The sequence below is a fragment of the Epinephelus lanceolatus genome, chromosome 16 (assembly GCF_041903045.1).
Source record: "Epinephelus lanceolatus isolate andai-2023 chromosome 16, ASM4190304v1, whole genome shotgun sequence".
Lineage (NCBI taxonomy): Eukaryota > Metazoa > Chordata > Actinopteri > Perciformes > Serranidae > Epinephelus > Epinephelus lanceolatus.
Genome location: NC_135749.1, coordinates 32,033,387 through 32,055,841, shown reverse-complemented (window position 1 = coordinate 32,055,841; position 22,455 = coordinate 32,033,387). Strand labels below are relative to the sequence as shown.

The 22,455-nt window shown below is 40.7% G+C and overlaps 1 protein-coding gene across 2 annotated transcripts in view; it reads right to left on the bottom strand.

The window, feature by feature from the left end:
- dbpa (D site albumin promoter binding protein a) overlaps positions 1-12,226 on the bottom strand; it is a 44,369-nt gene extending 32,143 nt beyond the window's left edge. The window contains exons 1-4 of one of the 2 annotated variants that reach the window (XM_078175906.1): positions 12,145-12,226; positions 11,131-11,802; positions 2,453-2,721; positions 1,225-1,438 (exon numbers count right to left, since the gene is read on the bottom strand). In XM_078175906.1, coding sequence (XP_078032032.1) covers positions 1,225-1,438; positions 2,453-2,721; positions 11,131-11,326 — 679 coding nt within the window. In that variant the 5' untranslated portion in view covers positions 11,327-11,802; positions 12,145-12,226. Of the gene's footprint in view, positions 1-1,224; positions 1,439-2,452; positions 2,722-11,130; positions 12,121-12,144 lie in introns of those variants that run through there. The other variant, XM_033637202.2, reaches the window with a different exon arrangement.
- Positions 12,227-22,455: the final 10,229 nt, after the last annotated feature.

Genomic DNA, 22,455 nt, shown 5'->3' with positions numbered 1-22,455 from the left:
GCTAGCCCACCTAGCAACAGTGAGCTAGTTAGCTCAACCACGGAGGACACTATTAATGTTTACATCTCGCACTGTCACAAGCACGAGCTTCTCATTCGTGAATAGATGTCGCCTCCTTCTGCGTGGTGATACAGTTGGTGGGTGTAGTTCGTTAGAAAGAAAATAGTTCCTGCATGAAACTGTTCACAACAAGGTCTGTGGATTATCGTGAGTAACCAGGTCATGATTTCTGGAAAGAGACATTGCTGTTGAGTTTTTCAGATGTATTTTTTTTTGAGCACCACAAGCCGAGTGCCATCTAGTTCCATTATACTGGAGAGATGGAAGTCTTGTCTACAGTTGATATCTCCAACAAATAGCACCACGGGTAAAAGGAATAATATATGTTTTTGATTTCGGAGGGGAACTGTCCCTTTAAAGATGTATCACAGCTCTGCTTCTCTTAAATCTGATCAAAGACTCTCAACACAGTCCTTTCCACACTCCATCACTCATCCCCTCATCCTTCCTTTAAATGTCCATACAACCGCTGAACATTTAGACAGACATGTGGCAATCTGTCTTTAATAAGTCATCAAGAAAATTTGCTGTGATGATTCATTCGATGGCTCGCAGGATTAAAAAACAGGGCCATCAGCACTACAAAGCGCGGCTTTGTGGTTTCAATTAGCCAGAACTGGAAGTTGACAGACTTGTGAAATTTTTTTTAAATAAAGACAGACAGACAAGAAAGCTCTGATGTTCTTGCAGTTCTGGTTCACATCAAAAGCAGCAGAGAGGAAACAATAAATTATGAATATATAATGGATGAAAACAGGCAGTTGGAGAGACGAGGAGAGCCGGAGAACAACGTCTCAGCCATTTAACACACAGAGATGTAATTGGACAAAATCTTACTCTGGTTATCGTTGGAGTGGGTTAGTTAATGTAATGTATCATGAGTGTGTGCCCTCATTACTGTCAGATCACATTGAGGCCTTTACATACACATCTTCATATATGTCTGACTGCATTAGCCACTGCATAAATGTTGCTTTAATGTGGAAAGTTGTTTTATTTCTATCAACTTTTAAGATTTACCCCCCTCCTACTTGAAGAGTGACTAATAGATTTAATAATTACTTGATAACGAATTAACTCAAAATGTTGAGAAAATGTCCATTTTAATGGGTAAAAATGAAACAAACGGCCTGATGGCACCCCCAAATTCACTCAGCCACTCACCATGTAGACACTCAGGTCCTCCCATCATGCCTTGCTGCTGCTGCTGCTGCTGAGGTGGCAGTGGCGGCGGAGGTTGTTGTGGCTGGACAGTTTCCAGTCCCAGCAGCGAGGAAGAGGAGGATGAGGAGGACATGGAGGAGGAAGAGGAGGAGCAGGGTGGTGGAGAGCTGGGAGGACACTGGGAGCTCTGGTTGGGCACCGCCGACTGGGAGCTCTGGGAGGAGAGGAAATTTAATAGACTTAACTTTGTTTCCAAGACGATCATCAGTTGAAATCATGGTACAGACAAAGAGAAGAGCAGTAAATCCCTTCTCATTAAGATCCTGTAGATTCATCCAATTCACCAAAATTAAATTCAGGTGTTTTAACTTTGTCCTGAGCAGCAGCACCTCTGGCTGACATTTTAAAATGACCACATGCCAACTGCAGACAATGGGTCTTTGTTTTCAAATGATGGGCAGGTTGGTCTTTAGTGCTCTTAGAAATGTTTCAAATTAAAATGGATCTTAATTCTAAAACAGAGAAACTGGCAGAATTTCATAGCGTGAGTTTGACATCAACTCGTTTACTCACATCCTAAAAGCCATTCCACTTCAAGAGGGAATGTGGCGCTCATAGCTGACCTGCAAACTAACTAGTGAGCAAGTTATAATAATGCTATATTAACACCATGTCCTGTTCACATATTATTTATTTACAGATAGCAATCCGTTATATCGCTCTCTTCAAAGCCAGATTCCATTGAGAAAAATAGTGATTTAACAGTGCTGAACACAGGAGCTGCTGGTCTACCACTACTTCCATTGTTTATCTTGTACAATATCCCAAACAAGCTAACTGATCAAGGCAGTGGTAGACCAGCAGCTCCAGTGTTTAATGCGCCAAAATTACTGATATGGCCAATGGAGTCTGGTAGCTATGACGAGAGCATGAATGGGGAACTGAGCCATTAACGGTTTCAGATTTTTAAATTGCTTTTCTCAGCTCAAGGCAAATTTAAAAATATAAAATCTCCATGGATCAAAAAACCATAATGGAAAGAGTCATAATTGATCTTGTTTGCAGTTCAGTGTGTCTTGTCAACAGTTTTACAGACGTCTCTTTTATAATGGTGGTCTATGGGGAAAAGATTCGGGCCGCAGAGGATTTTCTTCACTGCAATACCACAAGAGGCCACTGGGAAAATTGGCTGTAAGGCTGAGTAGCATTCCTGGTGTCCTGATCTCACCTGGGAAGGGATCTGGGCGCTGGTGGAGCTGGGCCCGTTGCTGTGAATCCCCATCCCATTCTCAGTCAGGAACTCCTCCAGGTCCATGTACTGCAGCTGGAACAAGCCTCCGTCACACGGCAGGGTCCTCTCCCACAGTAGTGGGCCCAGGAACGCTGACTGGGAGTTGGGCCGCAATGTGCCGGAGCCAGGGCCCCCTCCAACCCCACCGGGCCCTGCGACATTGACACCCAGGGAGTCCTCGTCAGAGTCCACAGGCTTGTCTTTGTCTGGAGAGGAGGAGAACTATGTTATATTATCTTGATTGAGAGAAACTGTTCCCACCCAAAGACTGAAATGTCTTCCTCATCCCTGTGTTTATGTTTAAGGGTGAAAGGAAAGATAAGAGACAATAACAGCTGAAACTATGTAGCTGGAAACTATGCAGTGAGAAAGAATGATTAAGTATCAGTGAGGGAAAATGTTCAGTATTTTGAGTTGTAAAACAATCCATCAGATGAGACTCTGCTGTGCAGTGCAGGCTGATAATCTCATTCACAATGATCTCATTTGTTTACTGTAATCAAACTGTTGTCAGCTTAATGTGGCAGTGATTTATTGACTGTTAAACTAATGCAGTCCTCTATTCCAACACACTGTGTGTCCACTATGGAAATGTTTCTAGAGCATGATTTTATCTTTAACAATTCCTGATTTGAATATGATGAACGACAGCAAGTGAGCATCCTTGTGAGCAGGTGTTGGTGAAACAAACCCCTAAATATGCCCCCACTGACACCAGACGATTCAAAACCTGATTACAAAAAAATATCAGTAATCAGTTACAACTGTGGAATCGAAATAATTAATTTGAAATATTCCATCACACACTCTGCACAAGTGCTTAAAGAAACAGTCTGGTAGCCAGATGGTCACAGGTTTGATTCCCTAAAGGTAACACACACACATAAAATACCAGTGCTTTTTGTTCCCAGGTAGCAGAACAAAATGTTGGCATTGTATGTTTCTGCAATCAACGCATATTTATTTACTTTTGTATGTTTCATGTTGCATAGTTCACACTGTATGTATATGAGCTGAGCAAAAGAGGGGATGGTGGGTGGCGTGACATCAAGAGAAGACAGCAGGAGACCACTGTTTGATACCAATAGAATCCGGGACATGTTCAGCTGTGTTTGTTACAACAAAACTAGGTATTTGAAGGCAAAACATGTTTTCCAAAACCTAATCAAGTCATGTTTGTGCCTAAACCTAACCACACATTAACCAGTGCACACACACACACAGGGACGTTCTATTTGCTAGAGTCCTGCATTTGGTTAAGTTCCCGCGCAAACCTGCACTAGAGGCTGGTGACATTTTGTCTTATTTTAATTTCAGATTTGGTTATGGGTGAGCAAAAGAACATGTGTGTTGGAGTGGGGTGCTGTATGATAAATATATTAAAATAAAGTGAGAATACAAATAACAACATTAAATTGTTTGAACAGCTCATGGTTATTATACAATTTGCGGCTTTGGGTCAGGTTGCAGAGCTTTTGTCGGTGGGTTGGGTTTGATAGCTTATCATATTTGTGGGTGGCAGATGCGGTATTACATGTTACAGTTCCACTTCCGGAGCAGGTCTTGAAAATCGGATGCAAGAGTGCAAGTTAGCATTGCAGTGGTTCCCTCAACGAAAAGCCAAAGGGATTTTTCAATTGGATCTCGGAATTACGTAGAAAATAAGCTCTTTGGCGAGCAAATGGTCATGATACTTACATATTTTGTTCAGAAATGAACACCACTTTTATGATTTCTAAAGCGTAAATGTAGTCGCTAGAAGAGAAAAGCTAACATTAGGCTATGAACAAACTACACCGCAGACACACAACTTCAACGTCACCACCACAACTAGGCTGTAAAGCTGTATTCGGCCTGATGACGATCTTTCGTCTCATTTTACCACTTGTTAGCAACTGCCTTTTATAAGACGTAAAGCTTCAAATTTCACAAGTGGAGTATTTATTGGCGTATTTTATACAAAACATTTTCACTCCGACCTCGTCACATATTGAGATTTTGGTCATGGACTTTCCACGTCCACATATGACGTGAAAGGTACCCTGGGTGCATTGGCTGTTGACGTTCTGGAACAGTGTCAAGTTCTGCCTGTTACATGCATTGTCTTCTTTCAAGATACACTTTCACAGGAAATTTACGTCGGTACAACACACCACACACAAAAAAACACACATGGTTAGGTTTAGACAACAAAAACAAGGGGTTAGGTTAAGGAAAAGACTTTGGAGTGAGACCAGGCTCATTTTATGTCGTAGAACAAAACATGAAACTCTCTTGAGCTTGTGATAACCACAGACCTTATTTCAGTCCAACCAAGAAAACACTAAAAAAAACATGTTCACTTTGGAACAAGGTAACCTGAAGTGCTAAAATGCTAATTCATTTCTGTGTTTTAGGGCTAATTCCTGGAGCACTCTTTTTTCTTGGTGCCAATGTGTCTCAATTAAAGCTCCAGAAAAGCTATTATTTCGTCAGGTTTTTTCCACCTTTGCAATACTGTGTAATTGGCATGACTTTATGGCTCTTCTCTACTTATTCTTTTGTTACACTGCTTGGTTTTAATATTCGTCTTCATCCTGTAACTGGGACATGTAAATCTAGTTCAGTTAAAGTTGCATAGTTTTCCACAGCGTCTCATAACCACCAATACTCATCATTGTCCTCTGAGAGCTCTTGAGAAAGGCACAAAATCAAAATGTATGTTTGGTTACACAAGATCTGGCTCTTTCCTTGGACCTCACCCTCGTTCTAGTCATTTGTTTATTACAAAAACTCAAATAGTGAGCTGATATCTGTTGGACAGACAGCTTTTGGATCGCTTCGTTTCGGATGTGATCCAGATCTTGCGTTTATCTACAAGACGCTGCATCACAATCCTGTGAAACTTTGTCAGAAAATCATTTTAAAAGACAAACAACCATCGACAAACAGCTCCGGAGGCTGCATTGTTGTTTGATGAACACAGGCTAAGGTTTGTGCTCGTGTCCTCTGCTGCCTGTGAAGCACTTAGTTGCAATCATTAAAAGGCATCTATAAATAAAGTTGACTTGGCTGACCCTGCACTCTGACCCTCCACAGAGGGAGGGGGTCTGATGGAAAGATAGATAAAGACATCAATAAAGCATCAGCAGAAAAAAGTAAATGACTGCAAGTAAACCAAGAACCAAACTTAATTGCAACACATGGAAAGAACTGGAGTGATTGTTTAGTACCCTGATCCTTTAATAATATTATTCCACAGTATTATGCCTCCAAAAGTGCATATTGAATAAATGGCACACTGAATAATAAAACCCAATAAAAAAGTAATAAAAGAGCATATTTAACTGGGCTGGGACGACAGAGCAAGAGAGAGTAATGAGAAAGAGGGACCAAGAGAGAGGGAGAGAGACTGCGGGAGAACATCAGGAAGGCCGGAAATTTAAATTTAAAGGGATTAAAGAACATAAAGACATGAGAGATTACAACGTGAAAACAGCAGAGGAGGGAGGGAGGGAGGGAGGAAGAGAGCGGAGAGTCAAGGCCATCAATTTCATGTCTCTCATAATCTCTCTGCTATCATCATCGTCATCATCTTCCTCATCTGCCTGCCAGTTTCTTTGCTGTCTGTTCGTTAAAAATACTCAAAGCACGATACACTGGAAGAAAGAACCACAGATAGAACGAAAACGGTGAAAAGTATCAAATTGATTTTAAAAATGAAATGTCACTTCAGATGCACAAGTTAGTATTTGTAAGTTGACCTGCAGAAATAACAACTGCTAAATCTGCACAATGCTTTGGTGACAACATTGAGGTAGCGGCTACAGCCAACCACTTCTGCCCTGACGAACGGTTACGTTGACAGGTTAAAAACGTCAGACAAACAGTCAAACAGTTTCAAACAATGTAGAGATTAAAAAATATGGACATCTGGTGTTTATGTTTGTTTCATGTATTAAAGGCATACTTCACTTAACTGTTACCATTTATGACACTTCTGCATAAACTGTCTCATGCACAGATGAGTAGCAGGCTTGTGCTGTTCATGCATAAGTGTTTGAAAGAGTAACGTTTTAGCAAAAAAGCATGTGTTTCGGAGGTACTTATTGTTAGCCGGTGACCTCTAGTGGCCGCAGGAGCAAAGGAGGAAGTCAGGTGATGTCGATTAAAGAGTGAGAAACTCCACTTAAGGAGGTGGACGGGAGGGATGGGTCAAACAAACACAGGACTTCCACTAAGGAGACTGCTGTAAGTGTCTCATGTGAAACCAAAAGTCAACCTTATGTGTTGTATTGGCAGGTGGATGTGATGTTTTGACAATGTGTTACGCATGCAACCCACTGCAGGAGATTTAAAAAGTAGCTGTTAGCAGTTAGCAACTAACTCAATTGGCCGAAAATGTCCGCAAATTGGGAAAACAATGAAATTAGGGAGCTCTTTACCCTCTGAGCAGAGAACGAGACCAGTCAACATATAACAGAGAGGGTAAATGACTGTTATTGCCTGTTTTACCATTGTTATTGCTTTTAAAGCACTGCAGAGGCGTCTGTCACATGTCACCCTAAAGGCCGAAGCTGTCTCTTTTAAATCTGCGATGCCAGCATGCTTTCTGTAATCACACACTGGAGCAAAACTGAAGCCACCGTTGTTGGCTTCGGCGTAAAAATACAAATGAGGCATAAAGACGGGACTTTGTAGCGGCCCTCTGTGTAAAAACGGACATTAATGGCGTCCTCCTCGACTAAGCTGTAACGTTAGCTACCTCAGTGGTGCTACATGAGCTAGTCATAGATGCACGCTTCCGTCTGCACCGTGATACAGTTGGAGGGTTTAGTCCGGTTGAAAGAAAATAGTTCCTACATGAAACTGCTCACAGCAAGGTCTGTGGATTATCTTGAGTAACCGGAACATGATCTCTGGAAAGAGACATTGCTGTTGAGTACTTTTTTCGGCACTTTGAACAACCCAAGCTGAGTGCCATCTAGTTCCATTATATCAGAGAGAAGGCAGACACCTCTACGGCTGATATCTCCAACACTCAGCAACTCACAACAAAACAATGTAGACTGATAAACAGCACTACAGTTAAGGGGAAAACTATGTATTTTTTAAGTTGTTGGTGAAGTGTAGCTTTAAGTTCCTTCTGCCCCAGTGAAGTGACAGTCATTCAAGAGGGTACAAATTACTCATATGTGTGCACACGTGACTAACTCAAAAGCATAAAATACAAAATATTTCACGCAAATAATAAACACACCTGCAGGCTGTATAGAATGGAAAAAAAGGAGAGCAAACTAACAATATAAAAGCGACTTCAAGAGAAATGAGGAAACCCCTTTGAGAACAGCAGGAGGAGAGAATGAAAAGAGGAGCAGGGGGGGAAATGGAAAAGACACAGAGAGGGACAAGGAGAAGAGGAGGAGAAGACAAAGCCTTAAAAAGAAAATGTAAATCAGCAGAGGCACCGAGGAAGAGATGTGATCGAGTAGGAGAGCAAGACAGACAACTCAAAGACGTGAGAGAACGACAGACAGAGAGGAAGAGATGTGCTAGATCGAGTGGGTGTTTGTGAAGGCGTCAAACAAAGCTAGCCAGGAGGGCGAAACATCGACTCTGCATCACGGAAGGGGGAAACCAAAAAAAAAAAAAAAAAACATCACACAGCAACATCTTCTTCTTCTTTTTTTAAAGACCCCTGAATGCATCACATATCTTTAGGAGAGTATGCATGTATGTGTGCTGACAATGAGGCTGTAGCTGCTTTCTGACTCCATGGAGAGCCTGTCAGCCGCGCTCACCATCATCCCCTCCTCCTCCTCCTCATGTAAAGGAACAAAAAGGAGGTGCAGTTACGACAACTGGCCACCAGGGGCCGCCAACCAGCAGGGAGCATCTTTGTTTTTCTTCCTCTGTGTGTGTGTGTGTGTGTGTGTGTGTGTGTGTGTGTGTGTGTGTGTGTGTATAGATTTATTCCTACTTGTGAGGGCTGACTCGACAGTCTGAGGACATTTTATCATGTCCTCACAGTGACTAGATGATAAAAATTAGGAGGCCAAGCCCAGAAAAAAACAGTGTGTAAGTGTGTGTGTGTGTGTGTGTGTGTGTGTGTGTGTGTGTGTGTGTGACTGCAGCTAACTGAGAGTTATGACATCCCCACAGCAAGAGGGAGAGAGAGAGGAAGAAGAGGCAGCCTGGTTAATATTTGTCATGGCAGCCGGTGGATGGGAAACAATTCGGTCCCACTCAGTAACCTTTATTTAAACAGAGCAGAGAATCATGCAAACGACTGCTGTTGTTTCTGCTGCTGCTCCTTTGGCTCTACTTTGATGGCATCCACTCCACACTGCTTTTTTTAAACCCTCCTCTTCCCTCCTCCTCCTCCTCGTCCTCCTCCTCCTCCTCATGATCATTTCATTTCACCACCAAAATGCAAAAAGGAAGCATTTAATATAAAAAAAAATTCCAGCGAGCCAGAAGGAGGAAGGCTGAAGTGAAAACAGAGTGTGCATGTGAGTGTGTGCGTTGGATAAGCAGGGCCCCTGCCTTTTACAATCACACCTGCCCACTCAGTCACATGCACACACACACACACATACACCAATGAATAATCGCTGTAATATTCCCGTGGTATTTCTGCAGAGACTTATATAGAGTAGAGGCTCTCTAATGAATACTTATTGGTGCTTGTTTCTCATTACAGCAGCAGCGACTGATTACTTTCACTATCAATTTATTTATTTCTTGAGCAAAAACTTCAAAAGATCATTTCAAAATGCAGATTATAATCTCAAAAAGGAGTTGCTGACATATTAACATCACTTGTTTTATCCCACCAACAGTCCTAAATCCAAATATATTGAGTTTAATATCACATTTGACAAAGATATTACACAAATGATCACATTTTAGGAGCTTGAAACAAAGAATCTCTTTCATTTCTATTTCTATTAGGGACTGGAATCACCAGAGGGCCCGCAATGCGATATTATCGCGATTCTTACGCCACGGTACAATATTTTTGCAATTTTTAACATGATAAGTATGTTTTCCAACAAAAAATAATGCACCCAAATACGTACATATTCCACATATTTTGAAGGGCTCCAATCACGTGACCCATGTGCTGATGGGAGTAAACAAGAAAGCAGTCCCAAGTGGTCTTGTAAGGAGGCATGTGAACTCTGAGTAAACTTTGGGTCATTTTAAGGAACGTCCTCACCATGTTTCCTGTACCTAACCTCCATAACTTTACGTTTACTATGTAACTGTATGTTAAGGATGTGATGTCATTCATGGGACACTACATGGGGGGGCTGGAGCCCATCTCAGCTGACATTGGGTGAGAGGCAGGGTACACCCTGGACAGGTCACCAGACTATCACAAGGCTGACACATAGAGACAGACAATCATTCACACTCACATTCACACCTACAGGCAATTTAGAGTCACCAATTAACCTGCATGTCTTTGGATTGTGGGAGGAAGCCGGAGTACCCTGAGAAAACCCACGCTGACACGGGGCGAACATGCAAACTCCCACTCCAGGTTCAAACCAAGAACCCTCTTGCTGCGAAAATGTCAAAAAATGATTTCAGTGGAGATTATAACTTCCCAAAGATGGAAGCAGACATATTCACCGCACATATTCCCAACCCTATGAATAGGGCTGAGAATCACCAGAGGCAATATGATATTATCACGATTCTTACACCTATGATACAATATTGTTGCAATTTTAAACATGTTTTGTGCTAACCTATACAATATTGTACCTTTATTTAACTGCAAATTATGTACCTAAAGGAAAACATTGTCAACACCTTTATCTAAATGGTGCAGATTCCAACTTCCAAAAGGAGTACCTGAAATATTCACAGTGCTAATCTTGTCCAACCATGAGTCCTAAACCCAAATGTACTGTGTTTAATACCAAATTCGACAAAGGCATCAATCAAATCATCACATTTGTGAAGCTGAAACCAATGACTCTCTCTCCTTTCCATCATATTTCTTAAATTAGAGGAGCAACTAATGATTATTTTGATCGTTAAATAATATAACGTGTATTTTCTTCATTAAAAATGTCAAAAAATAACAAAAAATGCTCATTCCAACCTCCAAAAGGGGTAGCTGACATATTTACATTGCCTATCTCATCCAGTAAACAGTCCTAAACTCAAATATTTTGAATTTAATATCAAAGTTGACAAAGATATCAAGCAAATTATCACATTTGAGATGCTTGAATCAAAGAATTTCTGGCCTTTTTGCTTGAAAAATGTCCTGTCATCCATTAATTGATCAAACAATTGATAGTTTTAGCTCATATTGATGTTATACCACTGAAATATTTCTGTAATATTGCAGGGGCTTTAAAATGTGTATTTAGAGTCACAGTTATAAAATGCACCATAGTGTGTCACACCATCTCCTCATACAGACCTGCACTACACTTGTTGTACATGGAAATGTATTATAGTACATTTATCTGTGATGCTCCTGCAATGACTTGTTGGCTGAGGGTATTTTCCTTACTGTCCCTTTAAGAAGCTTCTCGCCTATAGGATCCTTCACACACTCACCCACACACGCTTGCACGCACGCACACACACGAACACGTGCACACACTCACCTTTCATCTCGCAGCAGTCCTTGGTGCCTCTCTGGTCGGCCTTGATCGGCAGCTGCAGCAGCGACTTCAGGTTGGTCATGGAGGTCAGATGTCCACCCTGGGGCCCACTTCCAGCCGGGTTACTGGCCCCAAACTGGGGGCTGGTGGCCCCGGCGGGGAGATCCGGCGGTAAGAGTTGAGCCAGAGGCCTTGACATAACTTCAAGGAAGGAGGTGGTGGTGGTGGTGGGGGAGGTGAGGGGGGAGGAGGAGGTGGAGGAGAGCAACCTGCAGACTGTGACTTCAAAATCAAAATAATCCAATTAGTGACGCTAATTGACAGGCGCGCCGTCAAAAGGTGCGCGGGCAGGTGACTCAAGATCTCCACCTGATGTCCCGCTTTGCCTCCCGTCCCATGAAGATAAAACAATGTGTCAAAATAAAAGAGGGGTGGGTGTGTGGGGGGGACTTTATCTCCAATATGGCACCATGTTCACCGAGTCTATTTCATCCTCTCAGGCTGGCTGAGTTGCTGTCACCTCTTCAACACTGATAAAACGCACACAGGAAGACAGACCGGATCCCGGAGCTCGCGCCGAGTCAAGTCCACCTTTGGAGTTTGTGGAGATAAAACCAGTCACAAACTCACGCTCCGGTCCGGCTGCTGGATCGATCGATCGGAGGGTTGTTAGTCCTGAGGGGAGAAAAATCAAATCAAAGCAGATTCGGATGGCTGTATAGTTCCATGCAGTGAGGTGAGAAGGAGGATTAGAAAGAGCAGAGTCGAAGCGAAGAGTCTCCAAAACAGACAAAAATAACTTGTGGTTAAATATGAGCGAAAACAAATAGAAGATGAAGGAAATAAAGAGATCCCCCCCAAAAAAATAATAATATCCAGTAGTATGAGAGTCAGATAGATGAGACTGATGGCTCTTATTTTCCTCCCTCTCTCTCCCTCTCTCCCTCACACACACTCGAGCGCGCGCGCACACATACACACACACACACACACACACATACATACACAAACACACACCTCTATTTTCGTCGTTCTTTCTGATTCTCTCTCTCTCTCTGCCAGTCAGCTGGAACCAACACGGGCCGCTCGTGTGACGTCACCGCTCACGGGGAAAGGCGCTCGGGGGAGTGGATCGTTTGCATACAGAGGCCACGCCCCCACCGCGATCACTGCCCGTGCTATGCGTTCATGGGCGCATGGGAAAACCGGTAAATATGAGCTTCCCACACGGAATATACCATTCCAGGTCAAATTTAAAGCAATGATGGAATGAAACTAAGTGGGCTACATTTACATACGTACAGTTATGAGATATTGTTTTTTTTTACTTGAGTATTTTTTAACATTTTACAGGAAAATAATATTAGTTATAAAGTCAACAGTCCTAAGCCCAAATACATTCATTTTAGTATCATATTTGACAAAAAAACACACCTGCAAATCATCCCATTTGAGAAGCTTAAAACAAAAAAAATCTGGCCTTTTTATTTGAAAACTAATTTTAAGAAGCAGCTTCTGATCTTTATGATGCTGATTTAAGGGCATCGTAACAAATGTGGTGACAGAGACATGTGCTAGTTTGTCTTGAGAGGCCACTGTGTTTGAGTAGTTGTTGTTTTATTGTGGATTTTTGAATTACATGTTATATTTGTTGCATTTTAAATGTGTTCTGATTGGCTGCTACCTTGGCCAGGCCTCTCTTGTAAAAGAGATTTTCAGTCTCAAAGGGACTTACTGGTTAAATAAAGGTTACATTAAATTTTAAAAAAAAGCCCCTTCACTGATTTATTGATGAATTGATTAGTAGTTTCAGGTCTTTGTTTGAATTCTTACATTTCGTTGCCTGACATGAGGTTGTGTAGTTTCTCCTTTTGTGGCTTTTTATCCTTACTAAAAACACAGTTCATTAATTGAGCAATCAACTGAGCACTTACTTTGATTAACAGCTGCTACCAAACCTGTGTGAACGCTATGACTCAGCATCTCTCCGCATGACTCAGCGTCTGCATTGTGTCATATTCTACCACCAAATTATTCCTGTAATACATCTGAAGGGGCGTCAAATGTTTCTAAGGTGCATTTATATATAAATATAATGGTATCCTTACTGTGCTCCATTGCACTTAATGTGGAATATAGGCATCTTAATCTTGTACAATAAAATCAGACATAATTTGTCACACAGAGTCCTAACATAGACCTGTGTGAGATTTGTAGTACACGAAAAGTGCATTTCTTTGTGTAATAATTAACAACTATAAAATGGGGTTCATTGTCAAAGAGGATGCACAACCGCAGTGTTCAATCCAACAACACTGAATTAAATTAAAAGCTTTTCTTTGATTGGGTATAATGCTCAAAATGCCAACCAATTCTGACCTCATAGGGTGTTTATCAGGGTGGAGCTAATGAAAAATAAAATCAGATTGATTAGCCCACATATTTTACACATGTGAATACAAACTACAGAGCTGCCACAATTAGTCAATTATCTGATTAGTCAGTCAGTCAGCGGGAAATAAACAACAACTATTTTTTATGATTGAAGAATAATTGCAGTATTTTTTTAAGCAAAAGTGCCAAACCTTTGCTGATTCCAGTTTCCCAAAAGTGGTCACACTGGTGGCCAAGGCTACCATACATGGTGCCACCTGCTACTCAGACAGCATTCACAAGGTCGCACGCACCGATGTAACAGCCATTGGGAACAATCTGGGGTTCAGTATCTTGCTCAAGGATACTCCAACATGCAGACTGGAGGAGCTGCAGATCAAACCACCGATCTTTCGATTAGTGGACGACCCACTCAACCTCTGAGTCACAGCCGACCCATACAGAGAAATAACAGAGAAATAATCACATCACTGTCACCCTTGAAGCAATGCTAAATGGGTTTGCTTGTAACATGTTAAAATGTATAAGCCATTGTTACAATTTATTTTCTGTACGAGACATTCTTTATCTAACAAAATTACTTTTTCCCTTTCAGCAGTAAATCAGCAAAAACTGATTAAGTAGCTTTAATTAACATAGGAAAACAAACCCCAAATGTTCTGGGTGCTCGCCTTTACCACTGATGGGCCCATAATCCATGTTTTTTATTCCCCCTCCGACAGCACGTGAATGCAACTTAAATTTGCATAAAGCACAACACCTCCCACAAATGTCAGCCAATGACGGGCAGCAGCTGAGACTGTTGCGCACTTAAACACGCCCACCTCAGCTGAGCTCCTTCCTGGATGGACCCTGAACGCACCCCGCCCCTCTCCTCTTCTCTCACGCTGTCATTTATAAACGGGGAGGCCAAAACAACAGCGCTGACCACCAACTGAGAGTCAAATGGAAAAGAGTAGTACGGTCCAGAGACCTCAGGATGTTTGCTTACTAAATGTTGTTTACCCTTGTTTGTCATATCTGAGACGGCGTGGGGGGAATGTGATTATTATTATTACCCACAACGTGACAGGCTGTAAAGAATCAGAATAAGCAGCTCAAACAAAGAAAACACGCGCATCAGGTGTTCACATGTGGGCGGATGAATAGTCACACCATCTCTCTAACATTCTATATCACATATAACACTTATAGCTGCCATGTTAACAGAGACAGAGCCTCCACAGTGTGATTCTACAGGAGCAAACACTAAAAAACGATATTTATAAATGCTTTTTACAATATAAATAGTCGTGTTTTGACTCATACAGCAGCTGCACACCGTGAAGTTTTCAAACCATGACATTTAAAGTGGTTAAATTGTGTTTAATCCCGTAGAAACGGTCGGCAGAGCCACGGTGTGTCTGTTTTTCTCCCTGTTAAATGTCCTGATCTGTCTCGCGCGCTCTGCACACCACAGAAGCACATGGCCTCGGCACGCGCCGACTGTTGCCTACCGGCGACCCTGCCGCGTCGCGATTGGCTAAATCTGGGTCACTCGCTGCCTCTCTCGGCCTCCTATTGGCCAAAAATAGGTCACAGACTCCGCCCACAGGTTTCCCCATGCTACTGCCGCGTGACGGGCCGTCTGGAGGGGGGGAGGAGGGAACACAAAGGGAGGGGGCCGGTTGTGTGGATTAGTAGAAAAATAAAAAGCACATTTATTTATTTGTGATAATTCAAAAACACTACATGAAATTAAATAATATAGAAAAGATAAAATAAAATTACTACAGCAAATTGAACAATGAAAAAGATGAGGGAAAAAATAAATAAATAAAAATACAAAATAAAATAAAACTGAAATATAAATACAAAAATTCCCCAAAAACAGTAAAACACAAAATAAATAAAATTAAATATTAGTTATTTTTTAAATAAAAGAATAATGAGTGAACAATAATCTGAAATAAATAAATACATAAATAATCTTGTTTGTTGACATTATGACACATGTTATTCTTTGATATGTTAGTCATTTCAGCCTTGTTTTTATTGTGCTAATTTGACATTTTGAGTGTTTTGAATTGTGGATTTAGTGTTTTTTAATTTATCTGATTAATATAAAAAACATGTAATAAAATGTGATTAAAAATATTTAATAATAAAGACAATATAAATGCAAAAATTGAAAAAAATCTGTGAAATAGAAATACAGAAGCCAAATTTAATAATGTTTAATTCATTTAATGTTAATGTTTATGATAATAATGATAATAATAATAATAATAATAATAATAATAATAATAATAATAATAACCCTGTCTGTTGACATTTAGGCTGCTGTTCTTTGACATGCTTAAATAATTTCAGCAGTTTTTATTATTATTTTTATTATTTATTATTATATTATTTTTATTATTCATTTATGATTATTTGAAAACACTTTAAGTATTATTACTATAGCAAAATGTACAATGAAAAAGATAAGTGATTTCAAAAACATATAACAGAAAATAAAAATACAGTATAAATGCAAAAAAAAAAAATCAATTAAAGAGGAATAAAATACGGAAGCTAAATCAAAAATTAATTATTTAATAATAATCATCATCATTGTCATAATAATAGATTATGTTAAAGTCATTTCAGTCTTGTTTTTATTGAAGAACTAATTTCATTCAGTCTTGTTTCGGAACATTTCAGAGTTGGTTAATTTCCTCATACGGTTACATTTTTGTTCTGTCATGTGCACGTGTGAACTCAACAGACATGTTTGATCTTTTACATCATATCCTGTCATGTGTCTTGTTTTTGTGCAGATCCAAGCACAAGCCTAACTGGCAAAGCTGTGCCTTCAATAACAGCCTAATAATAACAGCCCATAAAGGAAATAAAGGCATAAACCACACACAAACATGCCACATCATGTGTTTCCTGTTGATTCTAATTTGACTGATTCATGAATCAAATGCAGCAGCTGCACTGTGGGAACAACAGTTCCTGGAAGGACCTGGAAAAGCCTGCAAGTCCTATCTGGTGACAGCGTGCTGTCAAATATACATGACAGGAATGTGTTAGTAGTAAGAGGCCAAAATTATCTCTGTCACACACATACACACACACATACGCAACAGGAGTGTGTGTACGCTGGCATGCACCAGTGAAAGTGAGGAACAACAGCTTGACTCCACTAATGTGTGATCTGACTTTCATGAGCTGTTTCCAATTCAAATTATTTCCTCATCTCCTCCAGACCTGGGAGGCAGCCATCATTCAGTGTGTTTAAATGGCCCCATCTAGTGGCCATTTGTCAGCAGTGCAGCAAATGATTACAGTCACACTATAGTCTGCAGCTACAGTACACTGACGGGGGAATGTAATTAAGTACATTTAAAGTACAAATTTGAAGTACTTGCACTTAATTTGAGAATTTCTATTTAATGCAACTTTATACTTTTAGCCCACTACACCTTAGAGAAAAATATTTTACCTTTTACTCTAATAGATTTGTCTGAGAGCTTTAGTTACTTTTCAGATTGCAGCTTTTCATCCCCCTCTCTAGTGAAAACCATGAATCTCCAGATGTGTTGATGTTAAATGTTTGTGATAAACTGCAGGATGGAGTGTTGCTTTATGTGTTGGGAAAATTCTCCTACCTCTTAAACTAAATAAATTTTTTAAAAATGAATCAGCTGGAAAATGTCGCAAAGCTAAAAACAGCTGTTTCTCTGACACCATGAAAAGTTGAGTGGTTCTCACAGGACAGCTATGCTACAAGCAAATGATGATCTTATAGAATATGATGCATTGCTGTAGATTATAGATTATGCATCATACACATTAATGAAGCAGTAATATTAATCCAAAAATATCCACTATAATAGTAAAACACTGACAGGAAATGCTAGAGTACTTTTACTTTTTGATACTGCTCACATCATTTTACTTGAGTAAGGTTTTGAGTGCATGACTTTATTTGTAGTGGAGTATTTTTGCAGTTTGGTAATCGTAATTGTACTCAAGTAAAGGATCTGAATACTTCCTCCTCTGCTGTTTGCGCTGCTTTTACAGCTACCAGAATAAATGTTTAGTTTTAGTTTAGTTTATTTTTATTAATTTTTTTTAAATAATTTTTGAGTCCATATGTATGAAAAAAAGGGGATAGGGAGAAGCACTAAGCTTGTTGTGCCCTACCCCTAGTTTATACCCCTGACCAGTTAATATTTAAAGTTAAATAAGCAGCATACTGACTTTAGATTTGAGCTTAGATGGCAAAGAACATTCAAATTCTACAGTTTGGTGTATGCATTGTAACATGATATGGCAAAGTAATTAATTAGATCATTTCCCCTTCTGCTTCATCTCTGTACCTATTGAGAATTGATTGTTTAAGTCTGTTTTTGAACTGAATGATGTTTTTGCTCTGTTTCAGTTCTTCCTCTAGCCCATTCCGTAAGGTTACACCATAGGAGGAGATGCTCATTATTTATATGGAGAGGAAAAGATCATGTTTTGGCTAATAATACATGATTTTGGTGGCAAAATCCCAGCTGGAAACACAGCAATGTGGCTATTGGATTAAACATTTTCCATGGCACTATCTCAGCTGGAAATGCATTGCTGTCTGGCAAGAAGAGTCATATCTCAGTAAAAAACATAGCTTTTTTTCTTGGCACTACCTTGGCTGGAAAAGTAGCAATGCGTCAGTAAAAAACAACCACTTTTCGTGGCACTATCCCATCTGATCCCGGTCATGTCTTGTGGCTAAGTTGCCACTGGAAACACAGCATCCATCCATCCATTTTCAAACCGCTTATCCTCTTGGGCGTCACAGGGGGGCTGGAGCCTATCCCAGCTGACATTGGGCAAGAGGCAGAATACACCCTGGACAGGTCACCAGACTATCGGAGGCTGACATGTAGACAGACAACCATTCACACTCACATTCACACCTACAGACAATTTAGAGTCACCAATTAACCTGCATGTCTTTGGACTGTGGGAGGAAGCCGGAGTACCCTAAGAAAACCCACGCTGACACGGGGAGAACATGCAAACTCCGCACAGAAGGGCTCCCACACCCGGGATCGAACCAGAAACCCTCTTGCTGTGAGGCGACAGTGTTAACCACCACAGCACCGTGCCGCCCCTGGAAACACAGCAGTGACTTCCTAAAAAAAACAACCAGTGTGTTGTTTGTTGATCTTGAACAGTGTCAGTTCAAAGTCAGCTCATAAACTTTGTCAGTTTAAATTCAATATGATAGATATGAAATGTACAAATGTAACGTATCTGCAGAAAAGTACAATGCCAGCATGTTCTTCTGGCGACTGGGTTGTACAGCTACATTATTCTCTTCACAACGTTTTGTGAGACATGTGTCAGTGCACGTGAATCTCCCCCAGTATAAACCAGGGGGGGCAGCTGGGTACTCACGAAGGCATAAACAGCTCACCTAGCTGCGTGCTCCAGGTGCGCAACACCTGACCTCCTATCATTGATGTATCTGGAGCTGCAGCTCTGTGAAAGTCTACTCCTGCTGTGTGCGTGGGGGCTGCAGGCTACATGTGTCACAGAGAGAAACCTCTTCAGTGTCCCTGTAGGAGGAAAGGATGGATAAAAATATACACAGTGGATTAATTATCTGAAACAAGCAGCTTTCAGGGGATGGAAGTTATGGGTGAGCTGCTGTTTTTGTCATTCTCAAAGTTTAGTGTTCACATCAGTGTTTTATGGTGGGAGGTGTTTGAGCTGGATCCTCATAGGGTCATGGCTCGGCAAAGCGAAATACACTGACCTTCATCGAACAAACGAGCATCATCTTAACATTTTCTAACTTTATCTGATTACATGTCACTTCCATGTTAAACTCTGTCTACAGTTTGCAAGCATCATAACACTTATTCTAAATAACACCTAACAGTGATTAACACCAACGAATGCCTCACTGTCAGTAACAGCTTTAGAGGATTTCCATTTAAACTTTCAGAAGTTAATCAATTTCTGACGTTTTAACTTTGAAGAAAACATCTTTGCTTACTGGAGTTGAAAGTTAACTAAAACAGTAAAATGTTCTGACATTTCGACCCAAATGCCAGAAAAAAATGTTAGCCTTGTGCATTTCTACAAACCAGATCCAATACATTTGTACATATTGTAGCAGATATGTTGTAACTACATCCCTCAACAATGCTGTGGTGGAGGTGTGGTTAGGTTTAGGCACAAAAACCACATGGCTATGGTTAGAGAAACATCATGTTTGGCTTACAACACCCAAGTTCTCCGACTGAAAAGCCACTGAGAAATGTGCAGCTAAAAACATTAACGTTTGGTGCCAGAAACACCAGTGGAAACTCTGTGAACCAACAGCTGGTGACACGCCTAGGTGACATGTCATTCACCATCCTCTCAACCTCCCGATGACAAACTCAGCTCATATACTACATCACTTTAGAAATTGGATATTATAGGTAAGAAACATACAAATGTAAAATACTGGTACTTATTCTGTTATTGGTTGAGGGGGGCTGGAGCCTATCCCAGCTGACATTGGGCAACAGGTGGGGTACACCCTGGACAGGTCGCCAGACTATCACAGGGCTGACACATAAGAGACAGACAACCATTCACACTCACATTCACACCTACGGACAATTTAGAGTTATCAGTTAACCTGCATGTCTTTGGACTGTGGGAGGAAGCCGGAGTACCCAGGCTTTAAAGCACAACAATCAAAATCTCATTCATCATCATCGTGCTGGGCTGCAGGTCGAAACTTTAGAAGTGGAAATGACAAAACCTGAACAATAAAACCACAGTTATCTGCATGCAAGATACCACCAGAGTTACGCTAGGTTTTTTTTTCTTTTGTGGTTTGGTTTCAGCAACCCTTTTGAACTCACTGCTGTGGTTAGCCTCAAGATAAAAAGCTGCCTCTTCTACCCCAGTGATCCTATTTTTGGCAGCTGCAAAACAAACTGAAGCCTTGTTAAAGCATACACAGAGAAATCTGACAACGTAGCTTTTTCTTTGCACTTTCAACTTTCTTCTACACGCAAACTGCGTTTTAGTATCCTTTGTAAAACTGTCTTTCAGAAACTCGGTTTTCAGTGTTGTCATTGACGTGTGCATATTATCTCCACTGTGAGGAGACACAAATAATGTAACACTTCGGACGACAATGGCGGATGCTCTGATTCTAACCTTGCTAACAGGATTTTGTACGTTGACACATAAATGTACAGTTACTCTTCCACTATATTGAGGAACAGGCGTCAGAATGGGCTAGAAAGGTCACTGCTCCAGGTAGCCCTCCAGTAATAGCTTTTCCAGGCTTCTGATAAGCCAACATCTTTTTCTTTGCGTGGCTCTCAGGTTACAGTCATATCACTGCTTCAACAGTGCTTCAATTGTGTTTTGCTTTTTCATTTGGACAAAGATTTTTTTATAAAGCAGTGCTTGTGTGGACAGGAATTTTTCTAAGAACATGTGAACTAGGCCTCAGAAATATCCAGACATGTACTTTCCTAAGAAAATGATCAAGCAGCTTCTGAAGCAGCTTGAACTATGAGCTTGAGCTATAATTTCGTAATACCTTCCTCACAATATCCAAAAGGTTTCTTGTGAAGAACTTTGTAATGTGATCGTAACAGCGCGTCTACAGGTATCACTTACATTTAATGCTGTTTAAGACCTTTTTCAAGATTATTTTATACCAAAATTAAGACTGATTTTTGGGCAAAATAATCCTATTTTCCTTATTTGAGCATTGTAAATAAGTATAGAGGTAAGCAGATAAGTCCATAGATAAGTCCACAGATATGCAAGACAAAGTGTGCAAACAGCAGCATCATTTGATGAGAGTACCACCCCCGAAAAACTGATTTAGTCTATCAAATAAATACACAATGCACTCGTCCTTTCCAGAGTTCTTGAAAGTATTAGAGAACTGGTGAAAGTGCTTTTTGCTCCATTGTCTTGAAGTCAGCTACACAGTCACCATAAATTAGACTGTCATAAGCATGGGAGATTTTAAGAATAGGATTAAGGATCTTTGTGACCAATGAATGCACGTCTGGTAACTGAACGCTGCTAATTTAGTTTTGTTGTAAATTTGCTGTTGTGTCATTTTCTATGCTGTTACTTTAAACTTTTTGCTGTTGTGTTTTTAGTCTGTTCTTTGATGTGAAATTCTTCATGCTGCTGTCTTTGCCAGGCCTTCATGGAAAAAGATTTTGAATCTCAATGGGACTTGGTTAAATAAAGGTTGAAATAAAAATAAAACATCACACAGAAGAGCTCGTTCTGACAAAACAAAATGAAAAGATGGATATATTGAATTAGATAAAATGATAGTGGCAATTAAAGCTATAGTGTGTAACTTCTCCGTCCGTAAATGTCCGTTTCACCCAAGCCACTACTAGAGGAGATGACACAATGCTGATTAAGCCGATTGGCTCCTCTAACATCTCGTGGTATTTTTCAATATATATCATTTTTAGACATTCCCGCGCTGGCACACAGGAAATGCTTCCTCACAACAAGAAGGGAGGGGGAGGAAGAGCGCAGAGTGTCATAGCAAGAGGTAGAGCGCAGGTAGAAAGAGAAAGCAACATGGCGGAGAAGCAGCCGAGACACGGTTCAGAAGTGGATCCTACCACAAAGGCAAGTGTTAATCTGTGTATGGTGTGTGGCGACTGGCAAGTGTTAGTCTGTGTACGGTGTGTGGCGACTGGCAAGTGTTAGTCTGTGTATGGTGTGTGGCGACTGGCAAGTGTTAATCTGTGTATGGTGTGTGGCGACTGGCAAGTGTTACTCTGTGTACGGTGTGTAGCGACTGGCAAGTGTTAGTCTGTGTACGGTGTGTGGCGACTGGCAAGTGTTACTCTGTGTACGGTGTGTGGCAAGTGTTACTCTGTGTACGGTGTGTGGCGAGTGTTACTCTGTGTATGG